Consider the following 17,569-nt stretch of genomic DNA (forward strand, 5'->3'; position numbering starts at 1 on the left):
CCGACCTGAAATTAAGGCAATGAAAGTCTGCATCGGGGACTAAGAGGTTCCAAACCACCTGGAGAGAACTGAGCGGGGGCGGGGGCCGGCGCATGCCACCTCCTGCGGCCCGGCCTCAGAACGCTCTACATACAGTGTGTGGTCAGTTCTCCGCTTTGTGCCTGCAGCAGAGCTCCTGGCTCTGTTGTGCCCACCTTAATCCAAACCGCCCCCTTTCCCCCGTCGGTAACCCGATCCTGCACGGTCGTGAACAGGCTTAGTCCAAATAGTTTCACCCCACCCCCCTCTCACCAGAGCTCTGACTGTCCTATTCCTGGTCCCCGTGGCCTCCCCGAGGATTCCAGAGACCAAGGCTGCACTATTTTCTCGGTGCAGTGGGAGGGAAGAGTCCTCACCTCTTCCGAACCCAGGTTTTCTTTTTCCAAAGATAATTTTTGCCTGGGCCCCACGCCCTCTGTCCAGACAGACCAGGGTATAGGGCTCAGACCCTCCTAATTAATTGACATATTTCGACAGGTTGGTTAGGAGCCTGTTGGTTGCTCTTTGGCCCTGTAGCGAAGGGTGAGAGGATCGCCTCGGCTCCCCAGGCTGAGCTGGTCGGGTGTGCCTCCGGCAGCGTCGTAGCGGGTAGGGGGTGGGGTGGGGCAGTGCGCAGCTCTCTGTAGGCTCCCAAGCACTAGGATCTTAGGGGACGGAGCACAGGGGAATCTTTCCGGTCCCCCGAGGAGAGCTGGGAGTCCTGAGCACTGAGCACTCCCTCCTACGTCCCCCTTCCTGCTCCGGCCAGGTCAGCCAATGAATGCCCTTGGCACTTACTGAACCCAAGCTCCGGACTCCCAGGTCCCGGTCTCCTCTTGTTAGTTCAGTGCAAAATCGGGAGCGTTCTCCCTCCACCTGCCATCTCTTGGACCCCACTGCATGACTCCTTCTGGGACTGCCATCGTTGTCGACACAGAGTGGGAAGTCCAGAACTGGGCGTTGACCCAGATACAAATGGAGAAGAGTTGACCGGGAAATGCTAAGGCCAAAGAGTTCGGGGCTGTGTAAACACAAGAACAAATAAAGGCGAAGGGACTATTCAGTGACTGAACGAGGACCCCCGGAAGCCGCGGATGCTGTGTGGAAGACGAGGCTAGGCCGCCTGGGCGGGGAAGAATGTGGGGTTCCCGGCCTGGAAGAAAGGAACTGCCCTTTAGGCCTACAGAGGAAGCTAGGACATGCGACCTCCCACAAGTCGCCAGGACAAGACTGGCGTCCGAGGATGAAGGATCCCTGTTCTTGGGATCCAAGCAGGTGGGAATTACTTTCCGACCTGCGGCCTGTGCCATGTATCAGAAATGAGTTCGGGTGGGTGGGCCTGTCCGCAGAAAGAATCTAGAATGTGCCCTTTTCACATCACTGAAATCTCGCCACTATCCCAATGGAGTGGATGGCAATTAAATATCGTAAAGATTTCCTATGGTCAGGTTTGGGGTGTCGTCTGGAAATGGGACACGGAGGAGTCTGCTCAAGCACAAATCGTCTTAGGCTCTAGCCTCCCCCTCCTTCCCCGGCAAGCACTGAGCACCACGCTGAGCACTCACCACGACGCACCCATGCCTGGAACTTGGGCACTGGCACCACTCTTTCCGGGCCCCTTCCCCGGGGAAAGAGGCGGTAGAGGCAGCCATACACCAACGACCTTCCTAGGATCAACTCATCCTCTGATATCCTAGCTGCAATGTTGGTGGAAGTGACAATAAAACTAAACCCAAAACTAGTTCTACGACTAATGCTAGCACTAATAAATAGTCACCAATTTGAAATGACTACCCCCACAATTCTCAAAACTGGAGGGGTAAGGGGCTTCGAGGGGAGTCAAGACCCTGGAAGGTCCCAGGCCCGGCTTAGGACTTGTGTGTATGTGGTGTGTGTGTGTGTGTGTGTGTGTGTGTGTGTGTGTAGGGGGGATGGGTCCCGGAAGAGGGCCGAGGGGAGAGGAGGACAGGAGGAGGGGGGTAGAGTTTCAGGCCCGGGAGGGGGGCGCTGGGGTGCAGTGACGGGAACCAATGAGCTGCCAACTCGCGCGTCTCCGGCGTGACTGCCGAGATTGACGTGGAGGACACGTCAAATTGATCCCCGCACTCTGCAGCCTCCCGATCAGACGAATTTCTCCTAATCGGATGAAGTTCACTCTAGGCCTGGGGTCGCGGGCGTGGAGAGTGTCCTGGGAGCGCCCGGGGGAGGGCGGCTGCGCGCTCCGCGGCGGCGCACGGCGCATTTCCAGCCCGCGGCCGGTCCGCCGCGGCTCACGACTCGCGCGCGCCCTCCCTCTATGCCTCTCCCGCGGCGGCGGCGCCCGAGCTCTCCCGGACTGCGCCGGGCCCAGCCCCGGCCGCCTCGGCGCCAGACAGCTGGCTGGCCCGCGCGCTATGGGTAAGGGGCGGGAGGCAGGCAGGGCGCGGGCGGGCAGACGAGGCGGGTTGCGTCCCGGCGCCTCCCTTCCCTCTCTCCTGCACTCCCTGGGAGAGCAGGTCCCGGGTCCCGGGTCCCGGAGAAGTCGCGTTCTTCGCACGCCCCCAACCCTCGGGGGTTGGGGGTGGGGGAGTTCGGCGTGTCGCAGGAGGGGATGTTCCAATTAGATGCGTGAAAAGTCGAGAAAGGGCTTACAGGGCTGAAGCGCTCGGCGTCCCCCTCTGCGGTCCCTACGCGGGTGCCCATTCCCGGAGCCCGGACACAGTCCGTTTGCTCGCAGATTCTGAGGATCCGCCCGCCGGTCACTTTCAGAGGCGGCCCCTCGTCTGGTGTGGCCACCCTTCTTGGCTAACCCGCTGGTGTTTTCTCTCCCTCCCGTTTACTGTCGTCCGGCGCGTCCGCAGAGCAGACGTACGGCGAGGTGAACCAGCTGGGCGGTGTGTTCGTCAACGGCCGCCCCCTGCCCAACGCCATCCGCTTGCGCATCGTGGAGCTGGCGCAGCTGGGCATCCGACCCTGTGACATCAGCCGGCAGCTTCGCGTATCCCACGGCTGCGTGAGCAAGATCCTGGCGCGCTACAACGAGACAGGGTCCATCCTGCCCGGGGCCATCGGGGGCAGCAAACCTCGTGTCACTACCCCCAACGTGGTCAAGCACATCCGGGACTACAAGCAGGGCGACCCTGGCATCTTTGCCTGGGAGATCCGCGACCGGCTGCTGGCCGACGGCGTTTGCGACAAATACAACGTGCCCTCTGTGAGCTCCATCAGCCGAATCCTGCGCAATAAGATTGGTAGCCTGGGTCAGCCGGGGCCTTACGAGGCGAGCAAGCAGCCGCCGCCGCAGCCGGCCCTGCCCTACAACCATATCTACCAATACCCCTACCCCAGCCCTGTGTCGCCCACGGGCGCCAAGATGGGCAGCCACCACGGGGTCCCGGGCACAGCAAGCCACGTCAGCATTCCTCGTTCGTGGCCCTCGGCGCACTCGGTCAGCAATATCCTGGGCATCCGAACATTTATGGAGCAAACAGGTCAGTCTCAGCGACCCTCTGTTGCGTTCCTGGAAGGGGCAGAATTGGGAGATTGGGGGGTGGGGTGGGCGGGCGGGCATGCAGGTGAAGGGTCACACTTGCCATCCTCCTCAGACCGGTTATGGCTCAAGGGAGGGTTCAGGGCTGGCCAGGGAGACTGAGGGTCTTGCGCCTTCTGTGGGAGTCCTCGGACATCTTGAACTTTTTATGACAAATATGGAAAGTATTTCTCAAATGGAAGAGCAATCGCCGACCACAAATTCAGAGGCCTGAAATTGCGCTTTTTCATTCTTGCAAAAAGTATGCAAACTCCTATCACCAGATCTAAGCTAAACAAACCGCAGAGTCAATTCTGCGACCCTTTCTTATATCCCGATATTTTGGGTTCCCTTACCGTACCCTAGAGAGTTCTGTTCTTCTCAGGCCCAAAGGCTCTTTTGAGTAAAGGCCAAAGGGGGTTGTCTAGCTGGTCTTGTCAAGTGGCCTAGATCTCCAGCAGGCCCAGAGGCCCTGTAGCTCCTGGAGCTGGGGTCTCCTTTATAAGAGCCCCAGGGCTGCAGCCACAGGGGTCAGGGGAGAGCCACAAGGATTTGCTCGTTGCCTGCAATTATAACACAGCAAAGTGTTGCTCCTCATTCTCAACAGGAGTGGGAGGGAGCGGAAGGAGGGAGGGAGGTTTGGGGCAGTCATGGTTGGGGCTCAGGAAGAACTTGTGAGTCTCTTCACACTGTCCTCTTCTCCCAACAGCGGACCAGGGAATGGCGTGCTCTTAGGTGAGCAGACTCAGCAGGGGGGTAAAAAGCAAAACTCACCTCATCCCAAGGGAGAGGAGGGAGGGACAGCTGGAAGGAAACTGAATGCTTAGCCCCAGATGCCTTGGGGTGCCCTCCGAGGCCCAGCACAGCTTTGTTTCTCCCGATTCAAACCCAGCCTGGGCCACCTGCTAGGGCCAAAGCTCCCTTGGTGGGATCAGTGGGCGTTTGGCTGGGAGGTGACCTCATCAGGCTTGTGCTCAGATCTGGAGTCTTCTCTTGGCTCCCCATGCACACGAAGTGCTGGAGGAGCAGACATGCGTCTGAGAAGCATGTGGTGGCTGTGTTGTTGCCTCTTTTGGGAGATCCGGTAGGTCTCCGGAGGCAGTTCTGCGTCGCCTTCCAGACGCCTGTTCAGACTGAAGAATCCATATAATAGTCACGAGCCTGCTGTGGATGTGAACTTGGACCATTCCGGGTGCCATCTGTGGACAGCGGAAAGGCGCCTCGGCCGAGTGCGCCCAGCCCCTGCCTTACAGGCCGAGTGCCCGCCAGAGACTTCCCATTTCGCGGCAAGCGGGTCGAAGTCTGGGAGGAGCGCGGAGCAGGCCGTTCTTCCCTATGCCCTGCTAGGAGTGAAAGCGAAACCCGGTGCCCAGCCGCCCCTCTGCCTCCGGTCGCTTTCTGAGATTTTGAGTGTCTCAGGTGTTCCGGAGGACCCTCGGCCAAGTGCTTGTAGGCTTGTGTGGAAACGTCCCGGCCCGAGGGCCGCGCGTGTGCCCAGCACAGATTGGGATGCCCGTTCTAATCCGTCCTGTGTCCCCGCAGGGGCTCTGGCTGGGAGCGAAGGTGCCGCCTACTCCCCCAAGATGGAAGACTGGGCCGGCGTGAACCGCACGGCCTTCCCGGCCACCCCTGGAGTGAATGGTCTCGAGAAACCTGCCTTGGACGCAGACATTAAATACACTCAGGTAGCCAGGCGGCGCGCGCCGGGGAAGGAGTTGTCTTTAACTGGGGAGCGGGAGGGTCGGAGGGTGGGGGCAGAGAGAAAGGGAAGAGAACTCTTTCCCAGGCCGGCGAACGTGTTGGTGTGTCTGGCTACCCCACCGGCGAGAGTCTGCGCCACAGATTTCTCTCATTTTCTCAATCGCGCTAGTTTGGGGAGGCTGCCTGTCCAGGGGATTGCCTTGCTTTTTGCCAAGATACATTTATTTTAAAAAGCTGGAACCCGGAACACAGATGGTAGAGGACTCCCTTTTAAATCTTGGGTGGTAAATACCATGACCCCCTAACCACTATTATTTATAACAATTTACATGGACATCACTTTGCCAGAGTCCTTACTGGGAAAATTAGCGGCCAGGCTTACCGTGGGGATCCGAGGGGATAGCTGGGGGAAATGAGGATCCCCCAGCTCAGTAATTGCGCCTGCGGGAGAATACGCGGGGACTGCCTGCTGCTGATGGTCTGTCCCTCTCGATCTTCACAGTCGGCCTCTGGCCTCTCTGCGGTAGGCGGTTTCCTCCCGGCCTGCGCCTACCCTGCCTCCAACCAGCACGGCGTGTACAGCGCACCGGCCGGCGGCTACCTCGCCCCCGGGCCGCCTTGGTCGCCCGCGCAGGGCCCCCCGCTGGCGCCCCCCGGGGCCGGCGTCACTGTGCACGGCGGGGAGCTGGCCGCAGCGATGACCTTCAAGCATCCCAGCCGGGAAGGTGAGGGGTGCTGGCAGGGAAGGGGTCGGATGAATGCCCCTAGGGTTAGGAAGGGTGTTGGAGTGTGGGCTGGGTCGTGGTGAGAGGGACGGAAAGAGAGGCAGAGAGAGAGAAGAGAGAGGAGAGCTGGAGTGGGTCCCAGGCATAAATCTTTACTAAACTTGTAGCTTCTTGAAGCAGATTGATTTTTAACAGGTGTGTATGGTGTATATGCTCTGTCCCTGGAAAGGCAGGTAGAGTTTGAAAGAGGCCTCAGGACTGTCTTTCCTGAATTGTAGGGAGAGAGAGGAAGAGGGTCAGGCTGACAAACAGGACTCCTAGGTTCCAACCTTGTTTTGTGCCCTTGACCAAGTTATTGTTCCTTTCTGGCTCTCAATTTTTCCATCTGTTGAAGGGTCCAGAAGCACCTTCAGGTTCACCTTTCTGTGGCTTGCAGAGCTTTGTGGACGACAGCTGGATTCTTCCAGGCACCACCTATTCCTTTTCTTTTTCCTTCCTTCTTCCTTCCCTCCCTTCCTTTCTTCGTTCCTTCCTTCCTTCCTTCCTTCCTTCCTTCCTTCCTTCCTTCCTTCCCCTGTTCTCTCTTTTTCTCTTTTTCTTGGTTTCTCTGATTCATTTCCTTAAACACATGCTTTGGGAATGGAGAGAACATTTCAATCATGTATCCCCAAGTCTAGACTCTTGAATTCTGTGTGATCTGGCATCCTTGTTTCTATGGGAAATGCAGCTGGAAATTCTCCTTCCTCTTCTCCCTCCATAAATCCACTCCGAGAAGTCCACTTAACAGATTTGAGGTATTTAATTGATGGTCAACAGTGAGGGGCATCTTCTTACACTGCCTTCTGGGTGCTATTTTTTCCTATAACTTGGGAAAAGCTCACCTGCTCTTGAGTCTCCTTTTCCTTGTTGGTGAATGGATGGACTGAATATGCTAATTTCAAACTTTCCTGCATCTGGGTTCTCATCACCAGAATTTTGCAACTTCTACAACCCTAGAAAAGGAAGGAGTTCCCTTCCCAGCAGCGAAGGAGACTGAGCACAAACTTGGAGGGCACTGTGGGGCAGCGGGATGTTCCAGATTACAAAGGGATCTTTACCGTCTGATCTGCCTCACACCTGCCAAGGCAGAAGTCCTTCTTTATGATGTCCAGGCAAAAAACTGTATTTCCATGTAGTTTCAGTGAGATCAACAGCATGATCTGAAAGAGAGAGAAAAGATTAAGATGTCAACAGTAGCAGTCAAGGGGAGGAAAAAAAATTGCTGTTTCCACTTCTTTTAGAGCACAAACATGTTGGAGTATAAATTACAAAAACTGAGTATTAATATCCCTTTAAGCTTTATATGTAAGGGCAAATGGGGGTGGGGGGTCTCAGGATGATTGCTTTACTCAGGGTCTTGTTCTTGACCTCAAATCTTCCTGTTTTCTCAGCAGCTAGAGGTTATCTGCTAAATTAGAAATAGAAACAGAATTTTCTTCATTACATAAGTCATTTAACGAGGCAGGTTCATTTGAAATAGAAAAGTATACCCACAAATTTAAATGATTTCCCCTGGGCTGATCTCAGGGAGAAGGAAGACTTCAGAAAAGGGACTCATACCTCCAGAATAATGCCTTTGGTTTGCTAACCAAACAAACTTTGTCCTGAGAAATTTCAAACTCTACATGAGAAACAAATTATGATGAGTAGGTAACAATTCACAGGTAAAACATACAGTTCAGAATTCTAAACTAATTCTAGCTGACTGAGGGGGGATTCGTTGGTGGCTGATTTTCTTTAGAAGATACTTTTCTTTCAGAAATGCAGAGCCGTTGAATGACACTGGCATTCATGGCCCTTTTTTACCAGCATATTTGCTTCCTATTATTAAATATCCCACCCATTTTCAAAATCCACAGCAATAATTAGCTACCTTAGTTACTAATACCTTAATTTCCTGACCCCCATAGTTCTTTAGAGATCTAGGTAAAGAATCATTGAATAAATCAGGCTCATCATCGAAAACGATTTCTCAAGCTGGCATTTCAAGTGTTAGTGTTTGAACAGGAACATAAAAATAATGAGAATTACATGCCTACTTGGGGCATGGAGTTTCACCCTTTTTCTCACTGGCAGAAAAGTTGACTTCAAAGACCTTCACTTTCCCTCCCCCCTCCCCAACTGGTCTTTGAAAAATTACAAAGTAATAAGAATCACTGCCTTTAATTTCTCTAATCATTACTTAAATTATCTTCAAAGACACTTATCCCATAAGACAAGTTACTATCATTAATTATTGTTCAGTTTTGAAGAATAGTAGGAATTTTTTTCAGTAACAATTTCTGTATGGAAAGCAACTGAATATCATGAATGCTCAGTAAAAAGCAAATACTTTTGGTCATCTAGTGCATACACGCCCAACACACACAATACTGTACCTACTTATCTACACATACATATGTTTCAATGCATTCTCCAGATCAGGTGCAAATGGACATTAACTGTTACCAAATCAAATGTCAAATTACGCATTGCAATATATTAATTTTATCTTGGTAAAGGGTAGTGAAGCTGGGCTCCCTCTTATGTAAGTGAGAAAATATGATTTATGTTTTCCATCTGTGAAAGGAAAGTTTAATTCTTGGGGCCTGAGAGAATAAGAAAGTTCCGCCTCCTCTACATTTGGAGGGGACATGATATTCTGGGAATCTCAACACCCATCCACTTTCTTGTAATAGCCAGAGCAGGACCATCTCCACACACACCTTCCCTGCTTCCAGACAAGTGACAGAGGCCACCAGATGTTCGCTCAGGACAGCTAGTATTTATAATTTACAGTGTGTTTTCTCGTGGTTCTAAAATCCCTCCCATAGTGTCTTTGGAAAGACTAAGGTTTTGAATATCGAATCTATAAGATACTGCTTTTCTCCAAGAAAATATGTTGTATTTGTCAAACATAAGTTGAAGCTTCGTTCCAGTCATCTCTGCTTGGGATTAGCACCTGAAGGATTAATCCAGAAAGCAAACTTTGCCAGAGAGCCGCACAGGGTACAGGCGTTTGTGGGAGAAACCAGCAGCGGCCAGCCCGCTTTCCTTTGACCTGGCCTGGAGACCCCTTCCCAGATCCCTCCTGTGTCCGCCCCAGCCAAGGTCCCAGTGGCCCTGCAATCGCAGTCCCAGTATTTTGAAAACGCTTGTCCCCATTCCTGCCCACTAAGATTAAATGAGCATGCAGGGCACCTAAGGCCGTTCAAGCCTCCCAGGCCTTCCCTATGCAGCCACTCACGTTGCCCTGGGCCCTGCGTGTGGGAAAGGAGGGGAGGAAAGGTCCTGTGGTAAGGGCCTGGTGTGGACAGAACTAAAAACTCAGCTGCAGGAGTCACCCCACTAGGCTGGGGTGGAATCTATCTCTGGGCTCCTGAATGCTAACTTTTTACCAGTTCATTTTCTCGCTTATGTCTAAGGCAACCGGCCCAAGGCTGAGAAACCTCCTCCTCCTCTGATGTTTTCTAAACAGGTCCTCACCTTGAAGCGATCGCACAGAGTGGAAAGCGAGGGTCTATAGACCTCGCTGGCTGAGCGGACACAACTGTGTTTAGGAAAGAGCTGACAGTCGAGGGAGAGCAGACTGATCACTGTGTCCTGAAAAGGTCTTCAGATAGCTTCAAAACCTCTGCGAAACCAGATGTGCGTGTGTGTGTGTGTGTGTGTGTGAGAGAGAGAGAGAGAGAGAGACCCCGTCCCTCCAACAGGGTCATCGGGCCCAGCTCCGCGCAGCCACGGCAAGCGGCACCTGGGACTGGGGTGCGGGCAGCTGCAGGGGAAAGTGTTCCCCCTCATCCCAAAGTGAGGCGCTTTGAGCTACCCCTTTAAAAAAGCACTTGCAAAGGGGGTGGGGGAAAGAAAGTTGAAAATGGGAGCCTTTAGGTATAAACAATTTGTGCCTCCAGCAGGAAGAGCTGAGCGGCCGGGGGCTGGGAAAGGAGAAACAGAGGTTGCGCAATCGTGCCGTCACTTTGCTGGTTTCCAGCGGCAGCGCTTGGGCCCCTTCCCAAAACCCGAAATAATAGAGCAACACGCAGAATGCCGTCTGATCTGGCAAATCCACTGTCACTTAATCCGGAGGCCCGTAGGCCCCGGGGCATGCTATTTCCGCAGTGGGGGATCGCAGCTGGGTCCCCAGGCCGCAGGGCAGAACGAAGACGGTCTCCCACTTAAAGCACGGCCGCCTCCTGTGTGGTAGGGATCCAAGCGGCCGCGGGCCGTCCACTAGGGGCGGCTTTGGTGACCCGCTTTCCACTAGGTTGCCCCCTGCGCACCGCGAGCGCCCCAAGTAGCTTGAGGGACAGCGGACCTGACCCGCTGGGAGCTCCCCCCACCCCGCCCCCCAAGACTTGCGCGCGTGGCTGGTGTCTGGTGGCCATTGGAGGAGGGGCGCGCGGGTCTCAGCTCCGTGTCTCCTTCCCTGCGGTCTTGGAGCTGAGAACCTCTCCTCACCCCGGGGTGCACGACTAGGCCGGGCAGCCCCGAGCCCATCGTCTCCTTTATTGAGAGCGTGCGGGGCAAACGCAAGTGCACCCGGGCCGCGGTCAGGGAGCATTTGCAAAACGGCAAAGTCTGTGCCCTGGAGTGGCTCCCTTAAGGGGATCTGGAAGGGTGGGCGCGCTAGCGCGCGCGTGGGACCCATGGAGAGTGCAGGTCCCTGCTTCCTTCTTCCAACACCCTAAAGTGTCGACCCCGGATCCTCGCGCTGTCACCCGAATTTGCGGAGGTCCCGGGCCTCCAGGTGTCTCGCTCTGCGCCGCGCCAACCAGTGACCCGATGTCCCTGTGCTTCCTCCCGCAGTGGCCGATCGGAAGCCTCCCAGCCCCGGCGGCAAGGCCCCAGACGGCCTGAGTGGCTTACACGGACTGCCCATCCCGGCCTCGACCTCCTAGGGGCAGCGCTTCCCTGAGCCCGGAGCAAGCAGCGGACCCGCGGGAGGACCGGGGCGCGCAGCTCGGCCTTGCAGTCCCGGCGACGCGCGCAGGACCCTGGACACACCGAGGAGGTGCCGGGAGCCGGCCTGCTGGGGGCCCGCCCCATTGGCCCCCAGATCTCGCCCTGCCCACCGGCCCGGCGGCTACATTTCCTTTGCCGCCCAGGAGTTTTAGGCTTTTCTGAACTTTGGCTTTAGACTGTGGCACCCTCTTTCGGATCCTTGCGCCTACGTGGCCTCCCTCCCCGGCCAGCCTCAAGTGTCCTTTCATACCTCTCCCGAGGTTGTTCGGCACCCCTCCCCCTCCCTCTTCCCTTACCCTCTCCCCCTCGAATCAGTCCCGTCCCTTCGGTCTTTGTTTCCTCTCTCCCTTTGTTTCCCCTCTCCTTCCTACCCAGTCTTCTTTCCTTCCTCACGTTTCCCTGCCTCCCTTTTGTCCTCTTAGTTTTTTCTTCCCTGTTTTCCCTGCTTCCCTGTCTCCATCCGTTTCTGCACCACTGTGCCCTCTTTCCTGTGCTCCTCTCCCCCTTGTCTCCTCAGCGTCTTTTACGGTGACTCCATTTCTTTTCATTTCTTTTCATTCCTGACCTACACCCCTTCGCAGGTGAGCCCCAGACTGGACTCGACAGTCCTCCTGGGCAGCTGGGACTTTTTAGTCTCCACCTCTTGGAGCTCCCCGAGCGCAAAGGGAAGGGTCCGGAACTTAGGAAATGGACAGAGAGGCCATAGCCTTTATTTTATATTTTAATATTAATGAACCCAAGCAAAACCCGGATGAACTGTCCTGTCCCCTCTCTCACCCCCAGGGTATTGTCTAATAATCTGTATTTTCTCTATGCCTACTGGCTGAACTTCTCTTTGCTTTCCCTGAGATGATGTGTCCCCAAAGGAGATTGGGGTACTAGTAGGGGGCACTGGGGCCATTGGCATTTTCTCTAGTTAGAAAACTGCGTGCCCTGGAGGTTCCCGTTCCCACCCCTCCACACCTAACAGGAGGGAATCTGACACAATATAAATGCATCAGCACCCTTTCTGTTTTCAGGGGTCAGCACATTTGTTAATTTAAACCACAGACTGCTTCCGGGTACAAAGGTGCAATCTGGCTTCTGGTTTGCAAGGGGATGAGGGTCGGAAAACCCCAGAAAATGTCTCGTAGAGCTGGACGCAAGAGCTGTTAGCTGCTTCCAGGTTCAGGCGCACTGGTGGCGGGACCCTGGACACAAAACTGCAATTGTTGTAGTCCTTAAAATGTCATTGGTGACGGTGTGGCATCACCTGTAAAACGTGGCTGCCTTTGAATAAAAGAGAGCATCTGAAGGCCGCTTTGTAAGGGTGAGCAAGTCTGTGTCCAGTCTGCAGTGCTGTGTAGTCACCTGCTCTAGCCCCTCAATTTCCAGCATGAACACTATGAAGAATGAGTTATTTTACTGGCTTATTCATGAACACTCACATCCTGGGTTGGGCCGGAGGTGGAGGAGAAGGTGAAGGAGGAGCTTTCTCAAGGATTTGTCCCAGGAATGTCCAGGCAGAGAGGCACTATGCAGAAATCATGCTAAAATGAAGCTAATTCTTAGAGGAATAAAATGGGTAAAAGACAGCAACAATGAGGACTTTTCCAGAACATTTCTAACATTTTGAAAGTGAAAGAAAATTATCCCAGGCTACCAAACAATCTAGGGATTTCTAACTACACAGGGGTCTCTGGCTAATTGTTTTGTTTTTCTTTCCTGTGTTTGGCTTTCTCAAATGGATGGAAGAGATTTTTGAATTGAAGGTTTTGCTTGTAAGTGGAGCTGCCTGTTTGGACTAACAGAGGGAGCCAGTGGGGAGATTGTTTTCACTGCGTCTTATTGCAATCGTACCGCTGAAGGTATTAATCACAAAAGAATATCTGCTATTTTTCATGCAGAAACTTTTGTTCCCAGGTTTTCAAAGGGTCTTGCCTTTAAAAAAAAATTTCCATTTTATAGATAAGAATGCTGAAGACTAGCTATTTGGTTTCTTTTCTCTGGACCATACAGCGAACTGTAGCTTGGGGGCTTGGGGACAAAAACTAGGTGACACCATCTCATCAGAGGGCCAGGATTGAGGCTTGAACTTTGAGCCTTGGGTCCTTGGCCTTCTGTGCCAGCATTCCCTGCAGAGAAGCTGCTCAAAATGATAATAGGAATAAAGTATGAAAAAGAAGCATGTTTTCAAGTCACTGGACCTCTCTGCGTGTCTTCATGTCCTTAGATGTATTTTATATGTTTGCGGTTGTCATGAGTCCATGCTTGCTGCCAGGAGAAGGAGGATGGGCTTACCTGGCCCAGGAAGAAGGCATCTCCGAAGAAACACTATTCTATGTACCTAGCCTGTGTCCTGAATTGCCATCATCCCCATTTCCCTGACACTTTCCATTCTGTGTTTGTGCTGATCAGAGTTAAGGGTGGGAAAAGCAACACAGGAAGGGTGGAAGACACTTATGTCATAAATGCCACCTGCATTTGGCACTTTCCAAATCTGTCCCCAGTGGCTCCCCATATCCCATGGCTGGAGGTGGGCCTTTCAGAGTTCCTTGGCTGTGGGGTGAGATTTCATGGTGCATGGGCAGCATGCAGTCACAGTGCCGCTGGCTTTGACATTGGATGTGGGACATACAGGGACATCCCTTCTCTCTTGACACCTTAGGCCCTGGCAAGTCCCAGTGAGCTTGGCTTAAATCCCTGCTCCACTGTAGTGTGAGTGACGGAGGCCTGTGACCTCTCAGCTTCTTGTGTTCTCATCTCTGAAATGCACCGTCCAGTGCAGTGACGCCCATGGCGACCTGGCCTGGAGGAAGACTAGCATCGGTGTTGCTTAATCTCCCTGGAGATGATTTTGCTGTTAACAGAGGGGAGTCATTTTAATGGTTGATGGGGGACCCAGCATTTAAGCTTTTTTCTTTTCCCCCAGAAGATCCCATTGGAATATTGCAATTTTGGTTTCTGTGCATATGGATCTGTGGAGGTGCAGGAGACTTAGGATAAAATCATGTAGTATCATGTCAGGCAGAAGAATGTAAGAAACAATTACTCCCCAAGAATAATTTTTCTTTTCTTTAGCACCTGCCTTTTTTTTTTTTAAAGAATAATGTCCCTTTTTAATACAGAGAAGCACTAAAAAGGAAACAAACAAAAAAGACATAATCATTCAAATAACCCTTTGTTTTTTTGAAAGAACATATGTACATTGTTAGAAAACTCTAGCAGTACAGAAGCACTGAAATGAAAAGTGTAAGTTTCTTCTTATCCTCATCTCTGTCCTTAAAGATGAACAGTGTTACAGTCTTTTTTTAAAGTTATTTTTGAGAGAGAGAAAGCACGACAGACAGAGAGAGAGAGAGAGAGAGAGAGGGAGAGGGAGAGAGAAAGAATCTCCAGTGGAGATTCTGACAGTGCAGAGCCCGATGTGGGGCTTGAACCCATGAACCATGAGATCACGACCTGAGCCACAGTCCGACACTTAACCCACCGAGCCACCCAGGTGCCTGTCTGTTATGAATCTTTCCAGGAAACAAAAATGCAGACAGCAGGATATCTCAGCTTCTGTATATGTGCTATTTGACAGTACAAAGATCTGGGCTCTATACATACTGATAGGGTCTGGAGATCTGATCTTTGCATACCAGCTGCTTCAGCTCCACAGTATTCACTTTATTCTCCTGAATGGATGCATATCATCAGGGTTTATTAAAAACAGAGTATTTATAAAGAGGGCCAGCTCTGTGCTTTGAATGAATAAAGGCAGGATTTTGTTGCATTCAGTTTTGGAGGAAGTGCTTAGAATGGATTGTAATAACTTCTCTGGGAAAGGTGGCTGCTTTTTGGCAAGGAGGAAGGAAAGCAAACCAATAGGAAGGAGACCCAGGGACAAGAGACAGAGTTTTGTCTTTCCCGAAGACATTCTGATTTGTTTTATAGATCACTGAAGGGCATTCAAAGCTGCAAGTGGTGGGGCCCCTGGGTGGCTCGGTCGGTTAAGCGTCCAACTTCAGCTCAGGTCACGATCTCGCGTCCTGATCTCAGGTCACGATCTCAGTCCGTGAGTTCGAGCCCCGCGTCGGGCTCTGGGCTGATGGCTCACAGCCTGGAGCCTGCTTCCGATTCTGTGTCTCCCTCTCTCTCTGTCCCTCCCCCATTCATGCTCTGTCTCTCTCTGTCTCAAAAATAAATAAACGTTAAAAAAACTAAAAAAAAAAAAGCTGCAAGTGGCTAAGAAATGCAATTTTCCTTTCCTTTGAAGGCTGTCTGTCTCTCTTGGTCAGGAAAGAAAGATTGAGGTGGGGTGGGGTAGAAATATTGGATAGGAATAAAATGTAAATATCCAATACTGGCACAGGCTTTCTTATTACCCATCCCAAATCCACTTGGAATCTCTTAGCCTCCTTACGGATGAACCTCGCTCAAGGACAACTGTTTCCCCATTTGCTTGTTTCTTGACTCCTGTTAAAGAGGATGGGATTCATTTAATTGAATGGTGGTTCCGGTTAAAGCACTCGGTAGATTTCCTGGCATCAGCTTCCCTAGCTAGAATTACACTGGCCTGCGTTTCTTTTCAAAAGAAACCCTACCTGCTCCATGTTAATGCTGGGTAATATGAATTTAGAATCTTGCCAAAATGTGCCTGAGGAATTCATTTGAAAGGCCTGTGCATCCAGACAGGCTGTGTAATGAGAAACACTTGATTTCTTCTTTTAATGGGCAGGAATTATGCACAAAATGGTATTCGGTCTTCACCTTGACCTCGCTGTCTGAACTATAGCCTCATTCACTGAAGAAATGTCCCATGGCTGAGATAGTTCTGGCCAAATGATTGAATCTCCACTTAAGAAGGAAACAAAACAAAAGAAAAAAACATCTGTTTTTGGATTCCTCCCCCTCTCCCTCCTCCCTTCTTCTTCTTCTTCTTCTTCTTCTCCTTCTCCTTCTCCTTCTCCTTCTTCTTCTTTCACAGAGCAAGGAGGAATCACACTGTCTCTTTTTCAAGGCATTACAATGAGAACCACACATAGTCAGAATCCAACTTGGGAATTCTATAAAGTTGGAACAATTATACTCAATTTAGGCAAGTTTCTTCTTTGGAGTTGAAACTGGTTGAAACCCCTGTTTCACTCTAAAGAGCTCTTCTCCAGGAGAAGCAGTCTGTGATCTTGGTTGGAACACACATCTGTTTCTGGGCTGGACAAATCCAAAAGAGGAATCCCAATTACAGTTTTCATGGGTGATGGAATTTCAGCTGCACTACAGTTGAACCACCTGGGCTGCCTCCACTGTCTTTTTTCTTCTTAAGGATGAAATAAGCTGATCGAGTGTTCATTCAGTTCTTAAATTACATTTCCATCTTGTAGCATTTTATTTCCTTTTTCTCTGGTGAGATATATTGACCAATGGATTATCTCCAGTTTCTTACCAGCAGCACGATTTTCACTGTTGGGAGTTCTCCTGGTTACTGACGGATGCGGTTTTAGCTTCCTAAGATTTTCTCTTACCCAAAACAACACACAACAAAACGAAAATGCCTTAACTAGACGGTTTGGATTTAACAACAAATCTCTTGGAGGAAAAAATAAGTGAGATATTTGAATGAATTGAAAGAAGTTGATTTTTTTAAAGAGTTTAATTGGAACCTAAAACTTGTGAAACAAACAAACAAACAAACAAACAAACAAAAGAAACAGAAAGAAAATAAAAAGAAAACACTTTGACAAAAGAGGTATAAAAAGATCAGCTTGATCAAGAAGTGAAAAGTATCATTCTGGCCACCAGGGGGAGCACATATTGTTCTGTGCAGATAAAGAGGAAAACAAAGCTAACAATCCACACAAAAAAATTCATCACTCTGGTGGACCTGTCCAGGTTGTGAACAACATCTGTTTACAAGAAGAGCACTTTTGTTGTTGATGTTATTATTGTGATTGATAACCAGATGCTTTGATTTCTGGAAGAAAGAGGACCAGCTGGGCATGTGATGAAAAATGAATTTTTTAGGCTTATCCACATGGGAATTATCAAATAAGTTAGCTGAGAAGTAAATAACCCTTTTAAAGTAAGTTTCGCTTCTGACTTTGACCCTGGTAGATACATACATCCAATTCTCTTAATGCAGAACAAGTAAATATGAGTTTGAAAAACCACCTGATTGAAACTGACGATTTTAAGGAATACAATGAATTTTATCCGTATTTGTGCAGTTTTGATGTTTTTGATTAACTTATATTTGAACCTCAATTTTAAGCAACATGTATATTTTTAACAATGACTTTTGAAGTTCTTAATTGTTTAAAGTCATAATTCATACTTATAGTAAGTGTCAATGTATTACAGAGAGGCAGCAAGGAAAAAGACTTTTACTTTCTCACTTTTCTGTTTATTTTAAGATAAAATCCTTAAAAAAGGAGCTTCTCTTACTATGTTTTCCTCTCTTAAACCATTTTCAACTTGGACTTTTACATGTATTAAATTCCTACTACCAGCTGAGGATCACCCCATCTGCAGGAAGTAGTCTGGGCAGAGATGGGGTATGTGGTGGCTAAATGTTGGTAGAACTAGCTAGGCTCAAGTCTTTGTTTTACCACTTGGCAGCTGTGTTGCTTTGGGCAAGTTTAGACAAAACTTAGCAGTCTCGGTTTCCATGTCTGTT

The 17,569-nt window shown here is 50.7% G+C and overlaps 1 protein-coding gene across 1 annotated transcript; it reads left to right on the top strand.

Moving 5' to 3' along the window:
• Positions 1-2,162: 2,162 nt before the first annotated feature.
• On the top strand, positions 2,163-10,868 carry PAX1 (paired box 1). Its single transcript, XM_042979745.1, has 5 exons — positions 2,163-2,415; positions 2,859-3,488; positions 5,069-5,211; positions 5,730-5,952; positions 10,777-10,868. The coding sequence occupies exons 1-5, from the start codon at positions 2,163-2,165 to the stop codon at positions 10,866-10,868; spliced, it is 1,341 nt and encodes a 446-aa protein (XP_042835679.1).
• The last annotated feature ends 6,701 nt before the right edge of the window (positions 10,869-17,569 follow it).

Source organism: Panthera tigris, chromosome A3 (assembly GCF_018350195.1).
Source record: "Panthera tigris isolate Pti1 chromosome A3, P.tigris_Pti1_mat1.1, whole genome shotgun sequence".
NCBI classification, from domain to species: Eukaryota; Metazoa; Chordata; class Mammalia; order Carnivora; family Felidae; genus Panthera; species Panthera tigris.

Coding starts and splice junctions, on each gene's coding strand:
- PAX1 (XM_042979745.1), top strand. CDS start 2,163: ATGAAGTTCACTCTAGGCCTGGGGTCGCGGGCGTGGAGAGTGTCCTGG. Junction 2,416..2,858: donor GGCTGGCCCGCGCGCTATGG/GTAAGGGGCGGG, acceptor GCGCGTCCGCAG/AGCAGACGTACGGCGAGGTG. Junction 3,489..5,068: donor AACATTTATGGAGCAAACAG/GTCAGTCTCAGC, acceptor GTGTCCCCGCAG/GGGCTCTGGCTGGGAGCGAA.